This window comes from Mobula birostris, chromosome 25 (assembly GCF_030028105.1).
Source record: "Mobula birostris isolate sMobBir1 chromosome 25, sMobBir1.hap1, whole genome shotgun sequence".
NCBI lineage: Eukaryota > Metazoa > Chordata > Chondrichthyes > Myliobatiformes > Myliobatidae > Mobula > Mobula birostris.
Window position 1 is genome coordinate 51781461 of NC_092394.1, and position 13585 is coordinate 51795045.

At 45.2% G+C, this 13585-nt stretch overlaps 1 protein-coding gene across 1 annotated transcript; it reads left to right on the forward strand.

The window, feature by feature from the left end:
* The first annotated feature begins 1137 nt into the window (after positions 1–1137).
* On the forward strand, positions 1138–3288 carry LOC140187654 (protein arginine N-methyltransferase 6-like). Its single transcript, XM_072243177.1, has one exon. It carries the CDS (start codon positions 1355–1357, stop codon positions 2987–2989), a length of 1635 nt encoding a protein of 544 aa, XP_072099278.1. The 5' UTR covers positions 1138–1354; the 3' UTR covers positions 2990–3288.
* The last annotated feature ends 10297 nt before the right edge of the window (positions 3289–13585 follow it).

A 13585-nucleotide genomic window follows, 5' to 3' on the forward strand; every position in this document is an offset into this window, starting at 1 on the left:
GTTACACAAACAAAGTGCTGGAGGGTCTCAGAAGCCCAGGCAGCATCTATGGATAAGAATAAATAGTTGATGTTTCAGGCCGAGACCCTTCATCAAGGTTAGAAGAAAACGAGACAAGAAGTCAGAGTAAAGGTGGGGGGGGGGGGAGGCAGAGGAGAGGAAGCACAAGGTTGTACGTGATAAGTGAACCTGGGAGACGGGGAGCGGTGAAGTAAAGAGCTGGGAAGTTGACTGGTGAAAGAGAAAAGGGCTGGAGGAGGGAAGGACAGAAGGCTATGGAAGAAAAGGAAGGGGGAAAAGCACCAGAGGGAGGTGAAGGGCAGGTAAGAAGATAAGGTGAGGGAGGGAAATGAGAACAGGGAATGGTGAAGGAGAAGGGGGGCAATTACCAGAAGTTCGAGAAATCGATGTTCATGCCATCAAGTTGGAGGCTACCCTGACAGAGTATAAGGTGTTGCTCCTCCATCCTGAGTGTGGCCTCATCATGGCAGTAGAGGCCCCTTTTTTCCACTCCTGATGAAGGGTCTCAGCCCAAAAGGTCAAATGTTTACTCTTTTCTGCAGATGCTGCCTGGCCTGCTGAGTGTATTACAGGAAATGGTGCCCTTGCAATCAGGGACTGGGAGTATCCGAGTTTTCCAGCTTGAGAAATATCCCTTTATTCTTTGCTGTCTATCCAATTGCAAAATTTCAATATACATCAGGCTGTTACCCCAGTTCAAGTCCTGATAAAGGATCTCGATCTATTTCTCTCCATTAATGCTGCCTAACCTGCTGGGTTCTTCTAAGAACTCTGTGTGTGTGTGTGCTCCAGATTTCCAGTTTCTGATATCTCCATCTGCTCTACTCCTGGGGCCTTAACAAAAGCATTCTAAACCCAAAACGCTCATCCCTATCTACTCTGCTAGTCACATCGTCAAAGCACTGTAGAATAGTCAAATATGATCTTACAATTAAAACTCCATCTGTAGTGGTCAATCCATTTATTTGTTTGGAGGTACTGTGTTATCGTTCAGTCTGGCAGTGCTAGAGAAGTTTTGTTGGAGGGAGAGCTGGACCTATTGTAGATCTGTACTGAGTTCTGTAGCAATGTGCCAGAGAGCTGTTAGGAGATGTCAGACAGTGGTGAACTGCCGAGGGACGGGGCCCGAGCCCCCGTAGATAGCGGTCCCCACTTCCTCAGCTCCCGCCTGCAGGGCAGCGCTGTCCCGGCACCTGAGTACCAGCTGAGCGGCGCTTCCGATCGCTGCGGTGGGTGGGGCAAACCGGGGCTTTATCGCTGCCGACTGCTGAGGCACAAGCCGACCCCAGTCAGCCAGCAGGATGCAGGCTGAGAGCCGAGCCACCATCCAATAATGGAGCCGGGCTGTGATCGACCGCCCGAGAAGAGGCCGCGGCTGGACACCCGGGAGAAAAGGGCGGTAGGTCCCGAGAGGCCGGTGGCGGACCGCGAGGCTCCGGAGAGGCCGGTGGCGGGCCGCGAGGCTCCGGAGAGGCCGGTGGCGGGCCGCGAGGCTCCGGAGAGGCCGGTGGCGGACCGCGAGGCTCCGGAGAGGCCGGTGGCGGGCCGCGAGGCTCCGGAGAGGCCGGTGGCGGGCCGCGAGGCTCCGGAGAGGCCGGTGGCGGACCGCGAGGCTCCGGAGAGGCCGGTGGCGGGCCGCGAGGCTCCGGAGAGGCCGGGGACGGACCGCGAGGCCCGGAAATGGCAGGACGGCGTTTACTTCAACTCTTACTCGGACGTGTCCATTCACGAGGAGATGATCGCGGACACGGTGCGGACCGGCTCGTACCGCCGGGCGCTCCAAGGCACCGGGCTGCTGCGCGGCCTGGCCGTGCTGGACGTCGGCGCGGGCACAGGCATCCTCAGCGCGTTCTGCGCGCAGGCAGGCGCGGCGCGCGTCTACGCCAGCGAGGCGTGCGCGGTGATGGCGGAGCGGGCGCGCGAGGTGGTGGCGGCCAACGGACTGGGCGGGCGCGTGCTCGTGCTGCAGGGGCGCGTGGAGGAGGCGGCGCTGCCCGAGCGGGTGGACGCCATCGTCAGCGAGTGGATGGGCTACGGCTTGATGTACGAGTCGATGCTCCGCAGTGTGCTGCACGCCCGGGATCGCTGGCTTAAACCCGGCGGCCTGCTCTTCCCCTGCCGCGCCGAGCTCTACGTGGCCCCGGTGACCGACTCGGCCCTGCAGGAGCGCCTGTCCTTCTGGGCCGGCGTCAAGGAGCTCCACGGCGTCGACATGGCCTGTATGGCCTCCTTCGCCCGCCGTTGCCTCATGAACGACGAGATGGCGGTGGGTGCGCTGCACGGCGAGGACGTCCTGGGCCGGCCCTACATGTTTGCTGCCATCGACCTGTACACTGTCACCGAGCAGGAACTCAGCGAACTAGGCGGCTCCTTCACCATCACCTCCTTTGGCATTGCCACCATGCACGCCTTTGCCTTCTGGTTTAACGTTATTTTCCCCACTCCTCCCCCAGCAAGGGAAGTTGGCCGTGGCCTCCTTGCGGACAGCACCCGTGCTGGTGACCATAGTGCCCCTGATGCTGAGAGTCAAAGTGTACCAGGTCCACATACAGATAATCATACTGGTACCTTTGCAGACGATGAGTGTCAAACATCCAGTACTAATTCCCATGCAGACAGTGCTAATACCAGCAGCCACAACGTGTTTACAACTAAGACTGACAACCCCCATTCATTGAATGCCAATGCAGATGACCACAAGACAGTTGATGCTAATGTCAATGAGTTGGAGCCAGTTGTCTTGTCAACTTCTCCCTTTGCAGAGGAAACACATTGGAAACAATCCATTCTTTATCTAGATGAACCTGTTGAAGTATTCCAGGACACTGTGTTAAAAGGGAAGATAACTTTAGCTCCAGCAGAAGATAATCCAAGATATCTCCGTATATCTTTGATTTATGAGATTGGAGATGGAGAGAAAAGAACAAAAATATTCAAAATGGGGGAGGATTTCCCTCCTTTTGAATGATACATTTGAGAATGTGTATGTGGACTGTTTAAGTGACTGGACATCTTTCCATGCTTTGGTTTCTAAATACTTTCCCTAGTGCTTTGAAAAATTCATTGTCTCAATGTCGAAAAACCACCATGAGAGCAAGCAGGAGAAGCAGTGAGTCAGGAGAAAATTGATTGGCCTGCGGAATTGAAAATAATGTATGAAAACTAATTTTGAAATTAGGTGGGGATTGATGGTAGAGAATGAAAATGTGTTTCTGATTAAATTGTTTTTCATGCACCCTGTCTGTATTTTTAATAATTTTAATAACAAATGGATGAACTTGGGTTTCATTAGTTCATTTTTTTTATCAGCATGAATTCTTGCTGTAGTTTCCATGTTCGAGCATCACATTGGACATTTAATCCAAAAATGTTCAGACAACATCTGTGGGAATCCATGAATAGGTTACAGACCTGAAATAATAACACTAGTATATTTTTTCCACAGGTGCAGCATGACGTTCTAGAATTTTGTGTTTTATTTCATATTTCCTCAGAGGTTGTATTTGTGTATGAAGTGGTTCTTGATAGGATCATAGTACTTCCATTTCATTCTTAGACGTTGAAAGGATACTATTTCCTGGACAATAATGTTTTAAATGTCAGCTAGTGGTTGCCTCATTATCCTTAGGAAAAGGAAAATGAAAATGGAAAAGTCAGTACAGTGAAGATGTAAAGATTCAGTTGAACTCAGAAGATTTCTACATATAACATTAACCCTTTTTTTTATGGCTGTCTGATGTTAACTGATTTATGCATTTACTCACCAGTTTAATTCAAATTATTCTTAGTCTTGGAGACTCAGGAGGCTCCAGATGTAGATGCTGGAATCTGGAGCAACACACAGTTTGGAAGAACTCAGTGGATTATGCAGCATCTGTGGAAGGAAGGTAATTGCTGATATTTGGGCCAAAACCCTGGGTGAGGACTGAGAGTGGGTGGTAAAATTGCCAGCATAGAGAGGAGAAGGGGAGCGGCAAGAAAGAATCCTGGTCCCGCCAGCCACCACTTCTTCTCACCATCCATCTGCGAGGACCACACCACAATGATACCCTTGTCCACTCAAACTTTCACACCCATCCCTCATTTCCCCAGCACTAATCCCTGCAATCACGGGAGGTGCAACACTTGTTGTTCCACCTCCTCCCTCACCACCAACTGGGGATCTGTGTAGATCCAGGTGAGGCACAGATTCAAATGCATCTCTTCCAACCATGTCTACTGCATTTGATGCTCCCATTGTAGCCTCCTGACTAAATGTAGACTTAGTAATCATTTTGGAGAACACCTTCGCTTAGTCTGCAGTGGCGATCCTGAGCTCCCAGTTACAGACTTTATCAGCTCCCCTTCCCATTCCTCTACTGACCTGTCAATTCTTGGCCATCTCTACAGCCAGAATGAAGCCTAACACAAACTGGAGAGGCAACATCGTAAACTTTATGTGGGTAGTCTACAGCCCAATAGCATGAAAACAGAGTTTTCCAATTTAAAATAAATCCCACCCCTTCCCCTCCCCCACATAATCTTCCTGTCCTCTCATGTTTGTCGCTCTCCTCCTCCCCCCCCAAGCCCTCTCCTTCACCCATTTTTGTCCCCTTTCCCCACCATCCATCAGCATCTCACCTCCCCCATCTGGTTCTAATTATCATTTTCCTCTCCCTTTTTCTCTAATGGTTCCCGTTCTCACCTTCTTAGCAGAATCCAACATTAGTGTTCCTGCTTATTTACCTCCTGCCGTGACCTGCCGTCTTTACACTGCCTGCCTCCCGCCACGTCCCATCTCCGCACTGCCCACTTGTACACTCAGATAAACAATATGCCTTGTGTAGTGAAGGGGTAACAAATCAAGGTGTCAGCACTCAGTAGTGGTACAGATACGTTTCTGTCCCATCATGATCATTTGTATTCTGTGTTACGGTGATGTTTAAAGCAGATCTGTTAGTGAAAGGCTATTTGTTATTGCCAGAGTTTGGTATTGCACTTGGTTAGGTCTTAATTTGTCTAACTATGACACATCAAACCTTGAAATGGATGGGTTACAGCAGAAGCCCATGAACATACACTGAGTGGTTATTGGGTAGAAGAGAAATTGCAGTATTCATAGACAAACAGGACCTTTCAGTGGCCCATCCAGTGTTTCCTCTTTGAAGAAAAGGTGTTCATTAATGTTATATTCTTGGGAGCGTAACTAAAAAAAATGAGCTGTTGCACTTACCCATTTAATAGTGATTAAACTTAAAAGATGCCTTTAGTGGCAATGGCTCCATGACAGTATTCTTAGGCCTGAGGTAGAAATTGTGCATGCAGTTTCAAAGTTCCAAGGTAAATTTATTATCAAAGTACATCGCCATGTGCAAACCGGAGATTCATTTTCCTGTGGACATACTCAATAAACCCGTAATAAAATAATACCCATAATCATCATCAGTGCATTCTCGTGGCCAATGCAACAGCAACCATTCGGAACCATGAGTCAGAACAATATAAACACAAGCACTCGGCAGAAACAACACTCAATTGTGCACTGATGATGTTACCTTGACTGGCGACGAAACGTTTGCCACCTATCCTCCAGGCACAAACAAGCAGCCAACCCAAGCTACCAATCTTTCATTTCAATATATCATAAAAAAAATCAAAAGACTACACTAAATTGGGAGTTTAACTAGTGTGCAAAAGGCAACATTAATTTCCTTGTTTATGACTTGAGAATCCATTCTCCCAGGTTCTATCATTCACCTATTTAGAGTGAGGATTAGAACCAATTTACAGTGGCTAATTAGTCTGTGTGTTCTATGCAGCTGCCTACATAACACATCCCAGTCACTTCACTTGTTTACCCTCTTAACCAATTTTCATGAAGGTTCTGTGTCAATGTCATGGATGTAGATGACATTCCAGCAATAGTCCCTGGGGCTATTGACCAGCTTTTGCTTGAGATGAAACTTTGAACATCTGAATTGTCACCAGAACATGCATAAATTAGCAGATGCAAACTAATTTGAGGGTATATTGTAACTTCTCATATTTTGGTAGCCAACTCAATGAAGGCAGACATCGATGAAGAAATTCACCATCACCTCCATTGTACCAAGACCTCAGACCTACCATAAAAGCCATTACCTAAAAGTTAACAGTCATCTGCAATTTGTGTATCAGACCTAGATTTGAGTCAAATTTCAAAGCACTGGAAAGTACTAACAATACAGTGTTCACCAAATCCTTCCAATTTGTTGGAAGGACAGTAGAATTCACTTATGGCAATCCAGCAATTTCAGCTTCAAGGCTATGGCTACTTCCACTAAGAAGACTGCATCATTTGCATGCCTGACACTAACTCCAAAAACACATAACACAAGCACTGTCATAAGACCATAAGAGATAGGAGCAGTATTAGGCCCATTGAGTCTGCTGCACCATTCCCTCTCAACCTCATTCTTCTGCCTTCTCCCTGCAACCTTTAACACCCTGACTAATCAAGAACCTATCAACCTATGCTTTAAATATACTCAATGACTTGGCCTCCACAGCTGCCTGTGGCAATGAATTCCTCAGAATCACTACTCTCCATTTAAAGAAATACCTCATTTCCATTCTAATGGCAATCCCTCTATTCTGAGGCTGTGCCCTCTGGTCTTAGACTCGCCCACTGTAGGAAACTAACTCTCCACATCCATTCTATCTAGGCCTTTCAATATTTGATAGGTTTCAATGAGATCCCCACTCATTCTAAACTCAAGTGAGTACGGGCCCAGAGCCATCAAATGCTTCTCATGCAGTATATTAACCCAATCATTCTTGTGAACCTCCTGTGAGGAGATTGCAGAGTGGACTGAGAGATTCAATGTTGTGCTCAAAGCTTCCACCAAAGCTGGGAACCTCAAGCCATAACAGGTTAAAGTGGAGGAGGAGCACATGGAATAACTTTGAGAACCCAAGGTCATCGGAGGCACCCAGAAGTTTTTTTGTAAGCTGTGCATCACTTTTAAATTCCTTGCCCACCCTATCAACCACCCACTGTCCCATTTCTGTAAGAGTCTATGGTTACTGCCTCTCCCATTTGTGTAGGAGTCTATGGTTGTGTAAGATGGAGTACCTGGTAAGGCTCTGAAAACCTGTGCCATTCAAGGACATTTTCAACCTCTCACTGCTACAGGCATAAGTTCCCACTTGCTTCAAAAAGGCAACAATTATACCAGTATCAAAGAATAATGTGGGCTGCCTGAACGACTAACACCCGGTAGCACTCACATCGACAGTGATGAAATGCTTTGAGAGGATGGTTATGACTAGACTGAACTCTTGCCGTATGAAGAGCCATGGACCCATTGCAATTTGCCTATTGTCACAATAGGTCAATGGCAGATGCAATCTCCATGGTTCTTCACACAGCTTTAGACCACCTGAACAACAGGAACACCTACATCAGAATGCTATTCATGGACTATAGCTCAGAATTTAATACAATCATTACTACAATCCTAATTGAGAAGTTGCAAAACCTGGGCCTCTGTACCTCCCTTTGTAATTGGATCCTCGACTTCCTAACCAGAAGACAACAGTTTGTGCGGATTGGTGATAACATATGCTGTTGGCTGACTGTCAACACTGGTGCACCTCAGGGGTGTGTGCTTAGCCCACTGCTCTACTCTCTGTATGCACATGACTGTGTGGCTAGGCATAGCTCAAATACCATCTACAAATTTGCTGATGATACAACTATTGTTGGTAGAATCTCAGGTGGTGACGAGAGGGCGTACATCAGTGAGATATGCCAACTAGTGGAATGGTGCCACAGCAACAACCTGGTACTCAACGTCAGTAAGACAAAAGAGCTGATCATGGACTTCAGGAAGGGTAAGACGAAGGAACACATACCAATCCTCATAGAGGGATAAGAAGTGGAAAGAGTGAGTAGCTTCAAGTTCCTGGGTGTCAAGATTTCTGAGGATCTAACCTGGTCCCAACATATTGATGTAGTTATAAAGAAGGCAAGACAGCTGCTGTACTTTATTAGGAGTTTGAAGAGATTTGGCATGTCAACAAATAACACTCAAAAACTTCTATAGTTGTACCATGGAGAGCATTCTGACAGGCTGCATCACTGTCTGGTATGGGGGAGGGGGGGGGGCTACTGCACAGGACCGAAAGAAGCTGCAGAAGGTTGTAAATCTAGTCAGCTCCATCTTGGGCACTAGCCTACAAAGTACCCAGGACATCTTCAGGGAGCAGTGTCTCAGAAAGGCAGCGTCCATTATTAAAGACCTCCAGCACCCAGGGCCTGCCCTTTTCTCACTGTTACCATTAGGTAAGAGATACAGAAGCCTGAAGGCACACACTCAGCGATTCAGGAACAGCTTCTTCCCGTCTGCCATCGGATTCCTGAATGGACTTTGAAGCTTTGGATACTACCTCACTTTTTTTAATATATAGTATCTCTGTTTTTGCACATTTTTAATAATCAATATACATAATCGATTTACTAGTTATTTATTATTATGTTTTATTTCTCTCTCTCTCTCTCTGCTAGATTATGTATTGCATTGAACTGCTGCTGCTAAACTAAAAAATTTCACATCACATGCCGGAGATGATAAACCTGATTCTGATTCTGATTCCTACATTGGTTTCATCAGTCATCTCAGCATCTGAACTGAAGTGGAAGCCAGTTATCTTCAATCGTGAGGAACTGTTTAAGCAAGGGTTCTGGATATAAAGTAATATAGAGGCAGGAGTGTCACTTTATGGGGCAAATGCGCCAGGTCTGAATGGAAATGATCTATTGGAACTGATGTCTTGGTAAATTGATGGGGCGCCATGGTAGTGTAGTGGTTAGCACAACACTATTGCAGCGCTGGCATTGGAGTTCAGAGTTCAATTCCAGTGTCCCCTGCAAGAAACTTGTACGTCCTTCCTGTGAGCATGTGAGTTTCCTCTGGGTGCTCTGGTTTCCTCCCACATTCCAAAGGTGTACCGGTTAGTAGCTTAACTGGTCATTGTAAATTGTCTTGTGATTAGGCTAGGGTTAAATAGGTAGGTTGATGGGCAGTGTGGCTTGTTGGGTCGGAAGGGCCTGTTCCACAGGGTATCTGTAAATAAAATAATTAAGTAAGTAAATGACAAAAATTAGGGATTTAAACTAATAAAAGAGGTGGGAGGATTCTGGAACAAATATGTTCAAAAATAATACAAGAAAAATAAAAAGCTGTAGCATTGGACAATAGCTGAGTGGGCAGAGTGAATGAGAATTGACAGTTTACAAAGGCACTAGGTGATTAGTAAGTAAGATCTCATCAGAAAAAGTAGAAAAGTTGAAATAATTTATGAGTGTTAAGCATTTACAATAAAATAAATGAATTGTTTACACATTAAACTAATAGTCATTGTGGAGACATTACTGTCAATTGATAGTTGAAAAAAAGCAATCCAGTATACTTGTCCTTTCAGTGCCTTGCTTACCGTAGTACATTATCTGCTAGATTATTTATCTGACAGGATTCAAAGGGAGAGAGAGAGAAGTGAAGTGAGGGAATACAATACCTGGACCTAAGTGTTAGAAACCATGATCATAAGTAATGAGAAAATGTGAAGGTGATTAGCAATAAACAAGGGAAATGGAGTTTTTGTAAATGATATTAAAATGGAGGTCTTGATCTTTAAACATTCATGCAGTCAAATGTTATGTTGATGCACCAGAGCTGTTAGTAAATTTCATCAGCAATGCTTCATTGTGATGTAGTTGCACAGATAAGGAAGGTGGTGCTGTATATGTTTTGCAGTGCCTTGTGGACCTATATCATTGGAGGACAGTGTTGTACCACAGGGACTGGTAGGTGGAGGACCTTTGTGGACAGATATTTAGAATTTTAGAGAGATACGGCACAGAAACAGGCTCTTAAACCCATTGAGTCTGTGTCAACAATCATTCAGCAATTTACATACATTCTATCTCAATTTCATTTTATATTCTCCCCACATTCTCATCAGGTTCTATCACTCACTTATACATGGTGTTGTCTGTGCTGACTGAGGTTGGAGCAACTTGTGTTGAACCATTTCCTGTTTTTTCATGCAGATTAACTCCACTCCAGCAGAAAGATTGTAGTAGGTGGCATACAGCAATGTGGTGAGAAACATAAAGGGTTGAAGCAATGACACAAGCTTGGTTGACACTATCTTGTATTGAAATTAGATCTGGTGTAGATATGCTGGTTAAGTGGATGGCTTGGATGCATGAACTAGCAACTCTTTAGCTACTGGGAAGAAGCAGTTGAGGAACTGATGACTTTCCTTTTGATAGACAGCAGAGATATCCCTCTGTGGTCTTCACAATCAGATTTGTCTCCTGATTGAAGATGCTCATGATTATGGCATCTCAGACCTCCCTTAGCATGTCCTCCTCTCTCAGACAAGGGAGCTGAGTTTGTGAATTTGTGGCTGAAACTCCTCTATGTCAAGTGTTAAAACATCATCATGAACAGTGTTACTCCCAAGACCTGTGGTTTTGTGAGGAGGAATATTTGAGTGAAAGTGCGAGTGCACGAAGCAGAGTATATATGAGGAAGTGTGCTCATGAAAAAGTGGATAACATTAGTTACAGTTTAAAGCGGAGCTTGTGCATAAACTGTGGTGGTGCTTGACTGTGAATTTGTGGAGCTCTATTTCTGCAAAGAGTGGAGTGTATACAATTGGACAAGGGAAAACTGGCAATAAAGAACTGTCCAATTCAGGATGAAAGCATTAAAGGTTCAAATGTTCATTTTATTGACGAAGTATGCATGTACAATACAACTCTGATATTTGTCTACTCCAGATAGCCATGAAATACAGAAAGACCATGGGTGTTGATGAAAGAAAAGACATCAACTCCCCCACCCCAACCGGCATGAAAAAGAAAAGAAACGAAACACACAGACCAGAAAATCCCCCCTCACCTGCAGCAGAAAACAACCACAATGTCAATCCTTGACCCCCTCACTTGCAGAAAAGAACAGCAACAGCAGCACAAACCCCAACTCCCCCCTTTTAAACACAAAAACTTAACAGATCATCCACAAGCCTGAAGGGCACCAATATGAAGTCCAGTCCAATAATCACATAAGTTATTAAAGATTAGATTAAACATTAGCTTTATTTATCACATATACAGTAGTAGACAGCCATCAATCGCAGGGGATCATGGGTTTGTGCCTCTGGTGGACTGTGTCCTCTTCAGGGCACAAGCCTGGGTGGGAAGATTTGAAGAACTGGCTGTTGCCCATGCAGCAGGTTCCCCCTCTCCCCATCACTGATGTAGCGCCAATACAACTTGGCATCAGTGTTGTCACAGAGGCTGCCAGAATGAAGTTGTAAACAACATCAAACTGCCTTAGGGACCCCAGCTCCAGATTTCTTCCTTGGGGTTTACTCACAAAGCCTTTCCCATGGATGGGTATGGCTGCAAGGCAGCAGAGGTGTAAAATCAGAGTTTTCCTTCTGGGCAGGCTGCCATCCAAGGCTAATGAGCCCCACCTACCTGAAGCAACTGGTTTTGAGGCACCAGTGGTCTGCCTTTGCCCTTTCTCTTGTCAGTAGAAATGGTTCTGCCAGGCCTAGTAGCTAAGCCACGCATGAAAGCCAAGAGTTGGACTTGGTTGTCAGAGGCTGTTGGAAACATATGCCATTTGGAGCACTTTATAGTAATGGGAGCTTATCCCCACTACCATCCTAGCTATGACAACCTTAGGAACCACATATACAGAATATCGAAACATACAGCAGAATATGTTGCTAATGACAAATCAAATCAGTGGGTATTGTGCTGGGCAACCCACAAGCATTATCATGCTTCTAGCACCCACATAGCATAACCACAACTCACTAACACTAACTGTATGTCTTTGGAATGTGGGGGGAAAGTGGAGCTCTTAGAGGAAACACACTTGTTCATAGGGAGAACAAGTAAACTCCTTACAGACTCTGATCTATGAATGTGAAAATGTGAACGTGATTGCAGTGGGAATCGAACTCCGATTTTATAGTTGGCACTGTAAGATTACTGTGCTAAGTACACATAGTGAGTGTCTGAATTCATGCCTCATAAAGGGAATCCCTTTGCAGTGTCATTGGTCTGTCCTTCAAAGTGATGGCAGCAAATTAAGAGTATCTCTAAGTATAGTCCTGGCCTGGGTTATATTTTAAATATAGATTGGATAGGAGCTAGAGGAATGTGGGAAAGGAGGTGGATATTAATATTAGAGTGCATGTGGAGGATGAACTCTAATATATACTCAGTGACCACTTTATTAGATATCTCCTATACCTAATAAAGTGGCCACTATGTGTATGCTAGTGGTCCACTGTTGCTGTAGTCCATCCACCTTGAGGTTCAACATGTGTTCAGAGATGCTGTTCTGCAATGCGTGGTCATTTGAATTACTGTCACCTTCCTGGCAGCTTGAACAAGTCTGGCTGTTCTGATTTTTCTCATTAACAAGGTATTTTCATCCACAGATCTGCTGTTCATTGGATTTTTTTTCCCACATCATTCTCTGTAATGTAGTAGTAGTAGTAGTCATACTTTATTGATCCCAGGGGAAATTGGTTAACATTAAACACTAGAGAATGTTGTGTGTGAAAATCCCAGGAGATCTGCAGTTTCTAAGATACTCAAACCACCATGTCTGATAACAACAATCATTCCATAGACAATGTCACTTAGATCGCATTTCTTCCCCATTCTGATGTTTCGTCTGAACAACATTGAACCTCATCACCATGTTTACAGGCTTTTATACATTGAGTTGCTGCCACATGATTGGCTGTTTAGATATTTGCATTAATGAGCAGGTGCACAGATGTACCTAATAAAGTAAAGTAAATTGAATTGAATTGACTTTATTTCTTAGGTCCTTCATGTACATGAGGAGTAAAAATCTTTACATTACATCTCCGTCTAAATGTGCAATGTACAATTTATCATAATTTGTAATGAATAGTATGTACAACAAGACAGACAGAAATACAATTGTTTCACCATGAATTAATCAGTCTGACAGCCTGGTGGAAGAAGCTGTCCCAGAGCCTGGTGCTCCTGGCTTTTATGCTGCAGTACCGTTTCCTGGATGGTAGCAGTTTGAACAGTTTGTGGTTGGGGTGACTCGAGTCCCCAGTGATATTTTGGGCCCTTTTTACATACCCGTCTTTGTAAATAGAAACATAGAAAATCTATAGCACAATACAGGCACTTCGGCCCACAAAGCTGTGCTGAGCATGTCCTTAGAGTACCTTAAACCACCACGGTGGGCTTCACGGCTGAACAGGTGAGAAGACAGCTGAAACGTCTCAACCCTAGCAAGGCTGCAGGACCGGATGGTGTCAGTACCAGGGTGCTCAAAGCCTGTGCCCCTCAGCTATGTGGAGTACTTTGCCATGTATTCAACCTGAGCCTGAGGCTCCGGAGGGTTCCTGTACTGTGGAAGACGTCCTGCCTCATCCCTATGCTGAAGACACCGCGCCCCAGCGGCCTCAATGACTACAGACCAATGGCATTGACCTCCCACATCATGAAGACCCTGGAGAGACTTGT

What these genes read in the sequence shown, in the direction of transcription:
- LOC140187654 (XM_072243177.1), top strand. Translation starts at nt 1,355, where the DNA reads ATGGAGCCGGGCTGTGATCGACCGCCCGAGAAGAGGCCGCGGCTGGAC.